Genomic DNA, 15234 nt, shown 5'->3' on the forward strand with positions numbered 1-15234 from the left:
GGCAGACTCCAATTACTGAACAGTAATACTTTGTTCTAACAAGGGTTGTCAATGAATTGTCTTAGGTTCGGAAATAAACCGTCAGCACATGCACACTACTGGCCATTAAAATTGCTACACCAAGAAGAAACGCAGATGATAAACGGGTAATCATTGGACAAATATATTATACTAGAGCTGATATGTGATTACATTTTCACGCAATTTGGGTGCATAGATCCTGAGAAATCAGTACCCAGAACAACCACCTCTGGCCGTAATAACGGCCTTCATACGTCTGGGAATTGAGTCAAACAGAGCTTGGATGGCGTGTACAGGTACAGATGCCCATGCAGCTTCAACACGATACCACAGTTCATCAAGAGTAGTAACGGGCGTATTGTGACGAGCCAGTTGCTCGGCCACCATTGACCAGACGTTTCCAATTGGTGAGTGATCTGGAGAATGTGCTGGTCAGGGCAGCAGTAGAACATTTTCTGTATCTAGAAAGGCCCGTACAGGAACTGCAACATCCGGTCGTGCATTATCCTGCTGAAATGTAGGGTTTCGCAGGGATCGAATGAAGGGTAGATCAACGGGTCGTAACACATCTGAAATGTAACGTCCACTGTTCAAAGTTCCGTCAATGCGAACAAGAGGTGACCGAGACGTGTAACCAATGGCACCCCATAACATCACGCCGGGTGATACGGCAGGATGGCGCAGACGAATACACGCTTCCAATGTGCGTTCACCGCGATGTCGCCAATCACGGATGCGACCATCATGATGCTGTAAACAGAATCTGGATTCATCCGAAAAAAATGATGTTTTGCCATTCGTGCACCCAGGTTCGTCGTTGAGTACACCATCGCAGGCGCTCCTGTCTGTGATGCAGCGTCAAGGGTAACGCAGCCATGGTCTCCGAGCTGATAGTCCATGCTGCTGCATACGTCGTCGAACTGTTCGTGTACATGGTTGTCTTGCAAACGTCCCCATCTGTTGACTCAGGGATCGAGACGTGGCTGCACGATCCGTTGCAGCCATGTGGATAAGATGCCTGTCATCTCGACTGCTAGTGATACGAGGCCGTTGGGATCCAGCACGGCGTTCCGTATTACCCTCCTGAACCCACCGATTCCATATTCTGTTAACAGTCATTGTATCTCGACCAACGCGAACAGCAATGTCGCGATACGATCAACCGCAATCGTGATAGGCTACAATTCGACATTTATTAAAGTCGGAAACGTGATGGTACGCATATTTCCTCCATACACGAGGCATCACAACAACGTTTCACCAGGCAACGCCGGTCAACTGCTGTTTGTGTATGAGAAATCGGTTGGAAACTTTCCTCATGTCAGCACGTTGTAGGTGTCGCCACCGGCGTCAACCTTGTATGAATGCTCTGAAAAGCTAATCATTTGCATATCACAGCATCTTCTTCCTGCCGGTTAAATTTCGCGTCTGTAGCACGTCACCTTCGTGGTGTAGCAATTTTAATGGCCAGTAGTGTATAAACTTTACAAAGAAATTCCTTATAACGTATAGTTTATGTAACTGGGATTAATCCAAATATTTGCGGTGTTATTCTTCAGCGTTTTGTTCTTTTTACCTTAGTCTTCAATAAAACAAACGAATAACACGTGTCTATTTAGATTAACTGATTTTTTTGGTATAAAACCGTCTAGATAGAACTTTTGCAGCCCGTCGCTCTTTATGTTCCTATAATCTTAGCTGCCGGTATCTGACGATGACAGTAGCCGAAACGGCGTTATAAATAAGGAACGGTTTAATAGCAATCTAGACGGTTTTGTACACAAAGTATTCGTATTTATCACAAACTCATACAGCAAAAGCATTTCCTTTATTAAAAGTTAAATAAATGTATTTGAGGTCCAGATCCAAACTATGCAAACAACTGTGATGTGCACAGCAGTGAGTACACCCCACTGTACGAGTTTCTTTCCCTTTCTGTTCGCGAATGGAGTGCGGGAAGAGCAACTGTGAATGGCTCTGTGTGCTCTGTTATAAGCCTAATCTTGCCATTGGTTTGCAGGTTTTCGACGGTATTCGATCAGTACTGTTCCTTGTCGCATGTAGTGACTTTGATCAAACATTGCGTGAGCAGACATCTACTAATCGGCTGAAGGAAGCTTTGATTCTGTTCGAGAACATGTGGTACAGCAGGTACGTAACCATCTCGGTTGATATTTAGGCACAAATGTTTCGATTTTTACTTATACGCGTTATCATTGATTAAATTGTTTACCTACATAGTATATGACAATAGGATGAAAAACTCTTGGTCTGGCACACAGATGATATGAATGATATCATCCAAATTTTGTGTTTTGTTATGTTTTTATATCCTGTGCAGGAATTCAGTGAAAGTTCAGTGATATAAGTGGAATAGTTCATACGAAATTTTTAAATTAATAGTGTTGCGCGTACTTCGTTGAAATGGATAAAGTGGAACACCATGCCGTCATAAAATTCTTTGTTCATGATTGTTCATAGCCAGCGGTAACTAACCAGAGTTACTAAGGGTTTCCAAAATTTCTGTGCTCTTTTTTCAAGAGTTAAATGAGGATGGATGGATTCAAAACTTGAAGTACTTCTGTTGAAAGTAGCCGCGTGATCCATGAACCGAAACTGCATCCTCAGATGAAAACATCGAGAAAATACACTGTGGTATTGTATAACGGGTGTTTCCTGGTTCATGAAACAGTAGACGCCATAGGCGTATAAGAAAAATGAGCGTGATACATTTTAGATGTAAAATTATCTATGAAAAAGCTTTGTGCAAAATAGGTTTCGCATTTGTTGAATACGGTAAAAATGAAATGCAAAAACAGATCGCAGTAATGCCGAGACCGTTTCGAATAGAGTCGTTACTGATTTTGTGCACTGATTTGTTACTATGGATGAGACGTGGAAGGCCATAAGTGAAACAACAATCAAAACAGTGGATTGAACCTATACGCCCTGCTAGGAAGACGGCCACGATTTCTGCTGCTTGCCGGGATACTGACTTGCGCTCTTGGGAACATTCTGTATGACTAAGGAACAAATACAGTTTGCGCTGTATTTCTTTGAATAATTTGTAGAAGGAAATCACGCACTATATAGAAAAGTACCTAGATGCTGCATCATGACTGTGCAGCCCTTGAATTCCTCTTTGTTTTTCGACTGAAAATCTTCCCTATATCTCTTGAAAGAGGCAACAAAGAACATGGGTAAAGCAGGTCTAGATATGTAACATGTCATTTGCCATCTGTCTCTGAAGACAGGAAATGAACCATGAAATCCCGACATGTATCGCCCACATGAAATACCATTCACTCAAATTCTTTTGTTACGGCTGTCCTAAAGTTCAGTTCTACTCCTTTAAACTAATACCAAAAAATAAATTCTTGCTTTCCCGCTTTACAGTTTATCAGTTCGGAAAAACAGATCTTATCACTCTTGCGCGCAGCTCAAAGCCTGAAACAGAGATAGTGGTGGTTTAAACTCAAGAGGCATTTGTATTCGGATTAATCCAGACATGCAGGTTTTGTTTATCGAATACAAAATCTACATGTCCGGCTTAATATATATACTGAGATCTTTACTCAAGGACAAAAGTCGATATCGACAAACTGTCTATCGGCTTCTGTCTCGGGTTCTTCGGCCGACGTTCATCTAATGATTTTTCTGACGTTTCGCCAGCACGAGTGGCTGGCATTGTCAAAGCTTCACCCTCCATTGCCGGTGGTGAACTGGAGCCGAGCTCGCGGGCGCAGACTATATGTACCTGGCGCGCCAACGTCCGAGGGCTTCTCCGCGGTCATTTCCGGTGCGGTTCTCCTCTTGCTACCTGCGACGGTCGTTCGCTGCAGTACGGGAAGCCAGGATCCGTTTACCTTAAGGCTTTCCTCTTTCTTGTTCAAACTGTTGGCGTGTTTTTGTATTTCTACAGCTTCTCTGAACAAGCGCGTGTGATAGTGGTTCTCTACAGCCAGAACTTCCGTGTCGGCGAATTTTATTACGTGGTCGGTCTCATTCAGTGCGTGCTCTGCCACGGCCGATTTCTCCACCAGCCCCAACCTGCAATGTCGCTTATGCTCTTTGATCCTGGTGTCAATGGATCGTCCAGTCATTCCGACATAAACTTTTCCGCATGTGCATGGTATGCGGTATATTCCCGACATTGCAAGTGGGTCTCTTTTCTCCTTCGCCGATCTAAGACACTCTTTGATCTTCCCTGTCGGTTTGAAAATCGTCTTTACGCCATGTTTGCGCAATATACGGCCGATTCTGTCCGTCACTCTGGGAATGTATGGCAGAAAGGCCGTACCCGACATTTCTTTTTCTGGTTCCTTACTTCGCCGAGTGTTTGGCTCTGTTACACTTCTAATATAATTTGTGGAGTACCCATTGCTCCTCAGGACAGTTTCCAGGTGTTGTATCGGTCCCTGTGAGTCGGTTTTCGATACACGTTGTGTCCCAGGTTTTCGCCGTCCCTTGTGACTATCACATCTAGAAATGGCAGTTTCTTGTCCTTTTCTAATTCCATGGTAAATGTAATGTTGGCATGGAGGCTGTTCAAGTGTCTTAGGAAGTCACCGTGTGGAGCCATGGTGAAGAACAGCTGCCCCCTTGGCAGCAGCCCCACTTCCCGCTCCGGACATGGCGAGAAACACAGCAAACAATGCAGTCATACACAACACACCGACATCGAAATATATAGTCAGTACTTGCAATCCTGCCCCTCCTAACCTCGTCCTATCTCCGCTCCTGCTTGCCCACGCCACCGGCACACTTCCCGAATATCTTACGTCCATGAAGAATGGCAAGCAGATGCCCCGTCTGCCGACCAAAATCCTCCCCAAACCTACCCCCTCGTCTCAGTCTTCCACCCATTCCAAATACCTTAAATCCCCCCCACTCAAGTCCACCACATCAAAGCAACGGCGTGTAAGGAAAGACAAAAAGGAGAAGCTCTCCAAGGGGAAAAAGCACTCCACCACTCCCACCCCAACCACTTCCACACCCTCTGAGGAGCCAGCGCCCCCGACAGCACCTGTCGTCGCACTGGGAGGGGACCAGGAAACACCGACACTGGACGGGAACCACGTAACCGGGCAGGACTCGGATGGTTTCGTGCTGGCGAAGAAAACTTTTCGCCAGCCGAAGCTTCCGCCAGCCAGGGGAGTGGAACCCACCCCGAACAGATTTCAGGCGGTTGCTGACGAGCCAGAGACTGAAAACACAACACAAACACAGAACCAAGTCGCCCACCACCTCCCCCCGATTGTCGCAGAGTTTCCTCAAAACTACGAGGAGCTCTTCGAGTTGCTCAAGTCAGAAATCGGGGGAGGCAGTTTCCAGGCAAAACCCGCTGGTGGAGACAAAATAAAAGTGACAGTACACACACTCGAACACTACAACACAGTCAAAACACCATTCAACACTAAAAACATACCTCACTACACGTTCCCCACAAGTAAGACAAGAAGCAGGAACATTGTTATAAGAGACCTACCAAGACGTGTGTCCCCCCAGGCAATCAAAACAGACTTGACTGCCCGGGGGTACGTTGTCAAGGTAGTACAGCAAATGGGCAGCATAGACAGTAAGTGGCCGCTGTACCAGGTAACACTCCCTGACATATCCCGAAACAAGAGGGAGATTAAGATGGTCCTGGCAGTGCCTGTCACCACGGAGCCGCTGCGCCGTAAAAACAAGACGGTGCAGTGCTTCAGGTGTGAGGGCCTGAACCACATCGCTGCGCACTGCAACATGCCAGTGAGATGCAGGAAGTGCGCCGAGGCCCACGACACCAGGACATGCACACTCAAGCACACGGACCCACAAATAAGGTGCGCGCTGTGTGGCAAAAACCACACAGCGGGTTACCAAGGGTGTGAGGTCCACAAAAGACACTCACAGCGGGCAAAGGGCGCAAAGGCCGCCCCCCACACACGTAAACAAAACACGACAAACCCAACCTGCCACACAAGAAAACAAAATACAACAACACACACAGACAAGGCCTGGGTAAAACCAAGGCCGGACACACCGAGGGCGACTTATGCGGAAGTGGTTTCTCCTCCGAGGAACCATGAAAGCGTGGCCGAATCATCACAACACGAGACTCTATCACGAGAACAACACCGGGAAATACACAGCAACAACGACCAGGTCCTCCATGACGGAGGAAGCTCTAGGGAATCCCACACACACACACCCCCCATGGATCAGCTGTTAGGCGTAATGGTGCAGACCATGAACCTCGTCATGGAAATGATGAAGGAATTCAGGGAAGCCCAGAAGCAGAATACACAGATCCTCGTCGCCCTTCAGGCAACAGTCCAGCAGTCACTCCCCTCTGCGACTTCCTCAGTAGCATCAAAACACCATCATGAATAGACGACCGAATATTCAAGGCCTGACAATGTGCATCTTTAACGCAGACGGCATTGTTAATCAAGAGGTCGAGTTCCGAGAACTCATGAAGGAGTTCTCCATCGACATATGCATGATGGGGGAAACCCACCTAAAACCGGGAGTAAAAGCGACAGTTCCCAACTACGTTAGCTACCGTAAAGACAGGCCAACCCAAGGCGGAGGAGTGGCCATATATGTAAAAAGAGGGATCCCCCACCACCAGGTATTCTTACCAGCTACCAACAAAATCGAAGCAGTGGCGGTGGAAGTAACCACTGCCACTGGACCCCTAACAATTGTTGCAGTCTACCGACCCCCACATGACCAGATAGATGAGGGAGACATAGCTGCTCTAGGGCAAATTGAAGGCAAACTCATAATAGGGGGAGACTTCAATGCCAAACATCCTGATTGGAATTCTAGAGTAACCTCCAGAACAGGCGCCAAACTGCAACAACTAGCGCGCGCCCACCACTTCGAAACATAGGGTCCAGTCGAGCCCACACATTTTCCAAAAAATGGAGGCAGGCCCGACGTGATAGATATAGCTCTCACTAGGAGGATCGCAGGGTTTGTGACCGCAAGGACAATCAACAGAATGTCCTCCGACCACAACCCAGTGATTCTGGAGGTCGATGTGGGAGAATGGGTAGCACTCCCACGGTACCACACGTCGTACAAACGTACAGACTGGGAGCGATACCAAGAAACTGTCGCCTCTGATATCGCTCGCGCTCCGCCACCTACTGCCGAAACAGTAGAACAAGCGCTACAAGACCTAACAGGCACCATCTTGCAGGCAGCGGAAGAAGCCACCCCTCCACAAAGGGATGGCCCACCACCGCAAATACAGCTCCTGGAACACTTGCTAGCTCAAATTCGACATAAGAACAGAGTAGCAAAAGAGTGGAAGATCACCAGAAATCAGGCCACCAGGAGGCTGCTCAATCGTCTACAGAGAGAACTGAAGGTAGCGCTCAATGAGCACAGAAACCAGCAATGGCAAAACCGCCTCACAGCTCTCAAAGTAGACGATCATACACTATGGCAAGCGACAAAACAGTTTACAAAACGACGCGCTAGGATGCCGCCACTGCATGGTGAGCGGGGACTGGTCTACAGCCATGCTGGAAAGGCCAACGCCCTCGCCGACTCCTTCGAGAAGCAGTTCCAAGCGGCAGAACCCCAGGATGAAGAGCATGAAGAGGTAGTCAGTCGTCAACTGGCCGTCTTCCTCAATGCCGAGGAGGACCCAGAGGACGAACCCATACTTTTTGCCCCCGAGGACGTGGCAAGAGTAATCAGGTCCCTCCCTACAAAAAAGGCGCCAGGGCACGACAGTGTCACAAACCAGTTAGTCAAAAAACTTCCACCCACAGCGATCACACACCTCGCGAACGTCCTCAACGAGATTACTCGATCCCGTGTTTTCCCAGCTTGCTGGAAACATGCGGAAGTGGTCGCGATACACAAACCAGGGAAAGACCCTCTATTCCCGCAGCACTACAGGCCGATTAGCCTCTTGCCAACTCTCAGCAAGATCTATGAGCGCCTCCTGCTAAGACCCATACAAGAACATATTACCAGAGAGCAAATTCTGCCGGATTTCCAATTTGGCTTCCGACAGAACCACTCTGCCCCACAACAGGTCATGAGAATGGTTGAAGCAGCCACAGAGGGCTTCAACCACAGAGGCTACTGCGGGATAGTGCTATTAGACGTAGCCAAAGCCTTTGATTCAGTATGGCATAGAGGGCTACTCTGCAAGTTGTACACACAAGGGTTTCGCGGGAGCATAGTTCAGCTGATCAAGAGCTATCTCACGAATAGGACTTTCTCCGTCAAAGTAGAAACTGCTACCTCCACCAAGAGGCGTATTCGTGCTGGGGTGCCACAGGGATCGGTCCTGGGGCCCGTATTGTACAGTTTGTACACTGCGGACACTCCAACGGCCCCCCTGGTGCACACTGCACAGTACGCTGACGATACAGCCTTCTGCACGAGAAACGCGAACAAGGACCTGGTCATCCGTAGGATACAAAAGGTTTTAGATGACACAGAAACTTGGGCCCGTCGCTGGCGCGTCACCATCAACTCTGAGAAGACGCAGGCAATGCTGATTACCCGCAGGCTCGGAAGGCGCGATCCTCCTCAACGTCCCCCCCCCTCCACCTTCACCTAAATGGAACCCAACTCCCCTGGCGCAGAACCGCCAAGTACCTTGGCGTAACCTTGGACTCTCGTCTTACGTGGAAACCCCACATAGACGAGGTCCACAGGAAGGCCTGCACCAGAATGTCCATCCTATATCCCATCCTGAACACAACCAGCTCCCTACCCTGCCCAGTAGCAGTAAATGTGTACCAGGCCCTGATCCGGCCAGTAATGGAGTATGCATGCCCTGTCTGGGGATACGCGGGAAAGCAGCACCTGGACAAACTCCAGAGGCTGCAGAACCGCGCCCTCAGAAGGGCACTGCACTTACCTCTTGGATTCCCTACAGATGACTTGCACGCCGCAGCCGAAATCCCACTCCTGAGAGAGCGTTTCCAGGAACTGGCAAGGGCCTTCTATGAGGGTTTTTCCAGATCCGGAAACGCGCTCATCCACTCCCTAGGTCGGTATGACATGTCCCGCGATAAGCACAAGCGCCCTATGACGATCTTCGACGACTAAGTCGAAGAAAAAATCCCAACACCCAATCCATCATCCTGTTCCTTCCCATATAACACCAAACTTCTCGCCTACCTCAGGCAAGTACCAGACACACTCACAACAATCATCACAAATCACAGACACCAAAAACTACAGAAAGATCACACACACAAGTTCACAGGGGAGTAAAAGCCGAAAGGCTGCAGACTCCCCCTCACACTTCCCCAAAGAGGGGAAAGCAACAGATGAGAGCAGCAGCGGCTCCAGTTCACCACCGGCAATGGAGGGTGAAGCTTTGACAATGCCAGCCACTCGTGCTGGCGAAATGTCAGAAAAATCATTAGATGAACGTCGGCCGAAGAACCCGAGACAGAAGCCAATAGGCAGTTTGTCAACAAGTGGCCACGAAAGCCTCAACAATTTTGTAAAAGTCGATATATCTCCTGATGCAAGGAGGAAATGCAAAAGTTAAAGAACTGCATTTTTTACGCGCGGTTGTTTACACATAGAGATCTGACAGGACTAAATAGTAATCAATACTGTATTCAGAAAGGAAGGTCTATCGAGGATGGAATACATGTGGCGCTAGAACTACTCGAGAGTAAGACGTCTCGCCCTGCCGTTTCAGTGATGATCGACATCTAGTTCGCTTTTCATTACTTATGGTGCAATCTAACCCCCTATTCACCAGCCTCAGGGAGACGGGAGATATGAGGTATTTTTAGCTATCTCCAATATTACTACAAAATTCGGAAGGTAGATGGGTCACTCTGACACAAGCTTTAAGAAATATCACAAATGAGTGGTTACACATGTGCGACTGTAGGGCTAAATTTTGGGTCATAGTGATAATGCCTCTTCTTGAAATATCAGAAAATATATCATTTTATTCATTATGGAGTGGTTGATGAAATGCTGCGAAAATCGTGACTCGCAGCAGCAAATGTTGGTTTACAAAAAATCAAAATCATTGTTAGAAGCATGTCAATAAGTTATTGAAGCACTAAGCTGATTGTTGATTGAGTGGATTACAGAGCACATATAGAAGAGAAATGGAAAGAAGCTCTCAGCCTGATACAGAACTGGTGTTGAGCTAAAGCTGCAAGTGGCAGAAAATAAAACAACTTACATGCTCATGAAGGTATGTGAATATGCCATATTGCTCTGTGAAAGTAGGTATACAAGGCACTAAAAATTCTATCCGTGCACTCCTACTCCTCGGATAAACACTTCTCAATATTCAACACCTCCATCTCACTCCCCTCCCCCCCCTAAATATAGTGATATCACTATATCGTTTGTCACACCCGCCGTTGTTCCCATGTCACCTTAACTGGGAGCAAACTGTGGGATGTGATCAAGAAGGCACTGGTCTCGCATTCTGACGTCGACGGTAAATTGAAGTATAATATTGCTCTTTTTTACCCTTGGGAGATACTTCAAATCCCCATCCGTTCATCGACATCAAGGATTTCTATGGTTTCATTAACTGACTTAGGACGAACGACAGAATGATTCACTTGTGTAGTTCTCGGCCATTTACCGGTCCCCACCTGTTCCAATGAGAGCTTGTGCTTTGGTTCTAATGACCTCACCAAGGGATCATTCGTCTCTATGTTCTTTCTGCTTTGGAATGTAACCATCGCTAAATTTCCGTCGTTAACATCGCTATCCACATCGACACACCATCCACATTATCGTCACTAGTGTTTTGAAATGAACGTTATCAATATTAATTATATTTTATTATGTTTTAATCCTTTCAACTGCAAAAAGGGATGATCACTGGCGTTTGGGCCACGGGAGACAGAATTATCCAAACGACAAATTATTGAAACTCTCCATATGGTACGTTGGTCAAAGTGTATTTTGTGTACATTATTGGAATGGAATAGTCTAGGGATTTAAAGGGTGACAATTATTGAACCTTATGAAGTAAAATCGTCGTAACTTCTGAACCGTTTGCGTTAGGACCTTCAAACTGCACGGTTGGCCGCGGGGCATGACGGGAATTACACTCCTGGAAATTGAAATAAGAACACCGTGAATTCATTGTCCCAGGAAGGGGAAACTTTATTGACACATTCCTGGGGTCAGATACATCACATGATCACACTGACAGAACCACAGGCACATAGACACAGGCAACAGAGCATGCACAATGTCGGCACTAGTACAGTGTATATCCACCTTTCGCAGCAATGCAGGCTGCTATTCTCCCATGGAGACGATCGTAGAGATGCTGGATGTAGTCCTGTGGAACGGCTTGCCATGCCATTTCCACCTGGCGCCTCAGTTGGACCAGCGTTCGTGCTGGACGTGCAGACCGCGTGAGACGACGCTTCATCCAGTCCCAAACATGCTCAATGGGGGACAGATCCGGAGATCTTGCTGGCCAGGGTAGTTGACTTACACCTTCTAGAGCACGTTGGGTGGCACGGGATACATGCGGACGTGCATTGTCCTGTTGGAACAGCAAGTTCCCTTGCCGGTCTAGGAATCGTAGAACGATGGGTTCGACGACGGTTTGGATGTACCGTGCACTATTCAGTGTCCCCTCGACGATCACCACTGGTGTACAGCCGGTGTAGGAGATCGCTCCCCACACCATGATGCCGCGTGTTGGCCCTGTGTGCCTCGGTCGTATGCAGTCCTGATTGTGGCGCTCCCCTGCACGGCGCCAAACACGCATACGACCATCATTGGCACCAAGGCAGAAGCGACTCTCATCGCTGAAGACGACACGTCTCCATTCGTCCCTCCATTCACGCCTGTCGCGACACCACTGGAGGCGGGCTGCACGATGTTGGGGCGTGAGCGGAAGACGGCCTAACGGTGTGCGGGACCGTAGCCCAGCTTCATGGAGACGGTTGCGAATGGTCCTCGCCGATACCCCAGGAGAAACAGTGTCCCTAATTTGCTGGGAAGTGGCGGTGCGGTCCCCTACGGCACTGCGTAGGATCCTACGGTCTTGGAGTGCATCCGTGCGTCACTGCGGTCCGGTCCCAGGTCGACGGGCACGTGCACCTTCCGCCGACCACTGGCGACAATATCGATGTACTGTGGAGACCTCACGCCCCACGTGTTGAGCAATTCGGCGGTACGTCCACCCGGCCTCCCGCATGCCCACTATACGCCCTCGCTCAAAGTCCGTCAACTGCACATACGGTTCACGTCCACGCTGTCGCGGCATGCTACCAGTGTTAAAGACTGCGATGGAGCTCCGTATGCCACGGCAAACTGGCTGACACTGACGGCGGCGGTGCACAAATGCTGCGCAGCTAGCGCCATTCGACGGCCAACACCGCGGTTCCTGGTGTGTCCGCTGTGCCGTGCGTGTGATCATTGCTTGTACAGCCCTCTCGTAGTGTCCGGAGCAAGTATGGTGGGTCTGACACACCGGTGTCAATGTGTTCTTTTTTCCATTTCCAGGAGTGTAGTATGCTTTGGTTTAGCGAAGAAGCCCACTTTCATTCGGATGGGTCCGTAAATAAGTAAACTTGGCGCATTTGGGGGACTGAGAATCCGCATTTCGCCACCGAGAAGTCTCTCCACCCTCCACGAGTGACTGTGTAGTGTGCAGTGTCCTGTCAAGGAATAATGTGTATGATATTCCTTGATGGCACGTTGACTACCGAACGGTACGTGAACGTTTAGGAAGATGATTTCATCCCCATTATCCAAAGTGACCCTGATTTCGACAAGATGTGGTTCCTGCAAGACGGAGGTCGACCCCATCAAAGAAGGAGAGTGTTTGATGTCCTGGAGGAGCACACTGGGGACCGCATTCTTACTCTGGGGTATCCAGAGGCCACTGGCATGGGCCTCGATTGGCCGCCATATTCCCCGCATCTGAAGACATGCGACTCCTTTTTGCGAGGCTATATTAAAGACAAGATGTAGAGCAATAACCCCAAACCTATTGGTGAGCTGAAAACAGCCATTCAGGAGGTAATCGATGTTCCGACACTTCGGCGGGTCATACACAATCTCGCTTTTCGTCTGCGCCATATCATCGCCAAAGATGAAAGGCATATCGAACATGTCATAACCTGGATCCGAACATCTGTAGTGACGTTTGCATGATGAATTAAGTGTGTGCACGCCGTAGTTTGTAACTAATTTACGTTTTCTTCTTATAGTTAATTAACTGTCACCGTGTACATACTATTGATTATGAAGCTGAACTTCAACTCCGACTGTGTGTGGAATTCAATCAAATAACGCAACAGATTACAGTCCAAATTAATCAGTAGCATCCAGATTCTTGCCTTCAGCAACTGTGCAGTTAATAATGTTGGGTGTGCTTGTGTCTTGTAAGTTGCCCTACCTCTTTTTCGTAATACTACAGTTCATTTAATTTGAGACAATAGGATATTTTGATGGGAGGCAACTTACAAGAGAACACGCTCGGAAAAATGATGGAATAGTGTGTCTACTGCCCATGATGCGCCTGTATTTAACTTCCACACAAAATTAATAACTAGTGCCGACAATGATTCTCTGGAATAAAAGACGATATTCCTTGACTTAGCTTATTAATCTTCAAACGATAGAATATGCACACATCAAAAAAAGTTTTGCATCACCTCGGTTCCGAGAGTTCCGGAACCTGTACAGAAAATTGGAATAGAGATCAACATAAATATCCGCCCTTTTCATTGCTCATGAAAACCACACAGAGGCGGTGGCCCAGATTGCTGTTCACACCGGTACCTCTAATACCCAGTAGCACGTCCTCTTGCACTGATGCATGGCTATATTCGTCGTGGCATACTATCCACAAGTTCTTCAAGGCACTGTTGGTCCAGATTGTCCCTCTCCTCAACGGTGATTCGGCCTAGATCCCTCCGAGTGGTTGGTGGGTCACGCCGTCCGTAAACAGCCCTTTTCGATCTATCCCAGACATGTTCGATAGGGTTCATCTCTGGAGAACATGCTGGCCACTCTAGTGGAGCGATATAGTTATCCTGACGGCAGTCATTCACAAGATACGTACGATGGGGACGCGAATTGTCATCCATGAAGACGAATGTCTAGCCAATATGCTGCCGATATGGTTGCACTATCGCTCGGAGGATGGCATTCACGAATCGTACAGCCTTTACGGCGCCTTCCATGACCACCAACGGCGTACGTCGGCCCCACATAATGCCATCCCAAAACAGCAGGGAACCTCCACCTTGCTGCACTCGCTGGACAGTATGTCTAAGACGTTCAGCCTCACGGGGTTGCCTTCAAACACGTTTCCGACAATTGTCTGGTTGAAGGCATATGCGACACCCATCGGTGAAGAGAACCTGATGACAATCGTGAGCGATACATTCGGGATGTTATTGGGCCCGTCCGTACCGCGCTGCATGGTGTCGTGGTACGAAGGTTGACCTCGCCTTGGACGTCGGGAGTGAAGTTGCGTATCATGTAGCCTATTGCGCACAGTTTGAGTCGTAAAACGATGACCAGTGGCTGCACGAAAAGCGTTTATCAACATGGTGGCGTTGCTGTCAAGGTTCCTCCGAGCCATAATCCGTAGGTAGCGGTCATCCACTGCAGTAGTAGCCCTTGAGCGGCCTGAGCGAGACATGTCAGCGACGGCTCCTGTCTCTCTGTATCTCTTCCATGTCTGAACAACATCGCTTTGGTTCACTCCGAGACACCTGGACACTTCTCTTATTCAGAGCGCTTCCTGGCACAAAGTAACAATGAGGACGCGATTGAACCACGGTATTGACCGTCTAGGCATGGTTGAACTACAGACAACACGAGCCGTGTACCTCCTTCCTGATGGAATGACTTGAACTGATCGGCTGTTGGACCCCCTCCGTGTAACAGGCGTTGCTCATTCATCGTTGTTTACATCATTGGGCGGGTTTAGTGACATCTCTGAACAGTCAAAGAGACTGTGTCTGTGATACAGTTCTGGGAACTGGGGTAATGCAAAACTTTTTTGATGTGTGTATTTCTTTCTCATTCATACTGATTTAATTAACAAATCAAACCCCGTTTATTGCAGAGATCCCACGTTTCTTTAATGTTGGCTCAATACGAATTTCGTTACATGACTTGTTGAGTCCATGCGATTCGAGCTGATGCACTACGCCGGAAAAAAGGAGGTACGACGCGATATTAGGAGGTATCTGTGACTTTTGTCACCTCATTGTATGT

At 48.2% G+C, this 15234-nt stretch overlaps 1 protein-coding gene across 1 annotated transcript in view; it reads left to right on the forward strand.

The window, feature by feature from the left end:
• LOC124556646 (guanine nucleotide-binding protein G(f) subunit alpha) overlaps positions 1-15234 on the forward strand; it is a 70319-nt gene that overhangs the window by 45368 nt on the left and 9717 nt on the right. Inside the window, exon 8 of the mRNA XM_047130613.1 lies at positions 2042-2172. Coding sequence (XP_046986569.1) covers positions 2042-2172 — 131 coding nt within the window. The remainder of the gene's footprint in view (positions 1-2041; positions 2173-15234) is intronic.

Source organism: Schistocerca americana, chromosome X (genome assembly GCF_021461395.2).
Source record: "Schistocerca americana isolate TAMUIC-IGC-003095 chromosome X, iqSchAmer2.1, whole genome shotgun sequence".
Classification (NCBI taxonomy): Eukaryota; Metazoa; Arthropoda; class Insecta; order Orthoptera; family Acrididae; genus Schistocerca; species Schistocerca americana.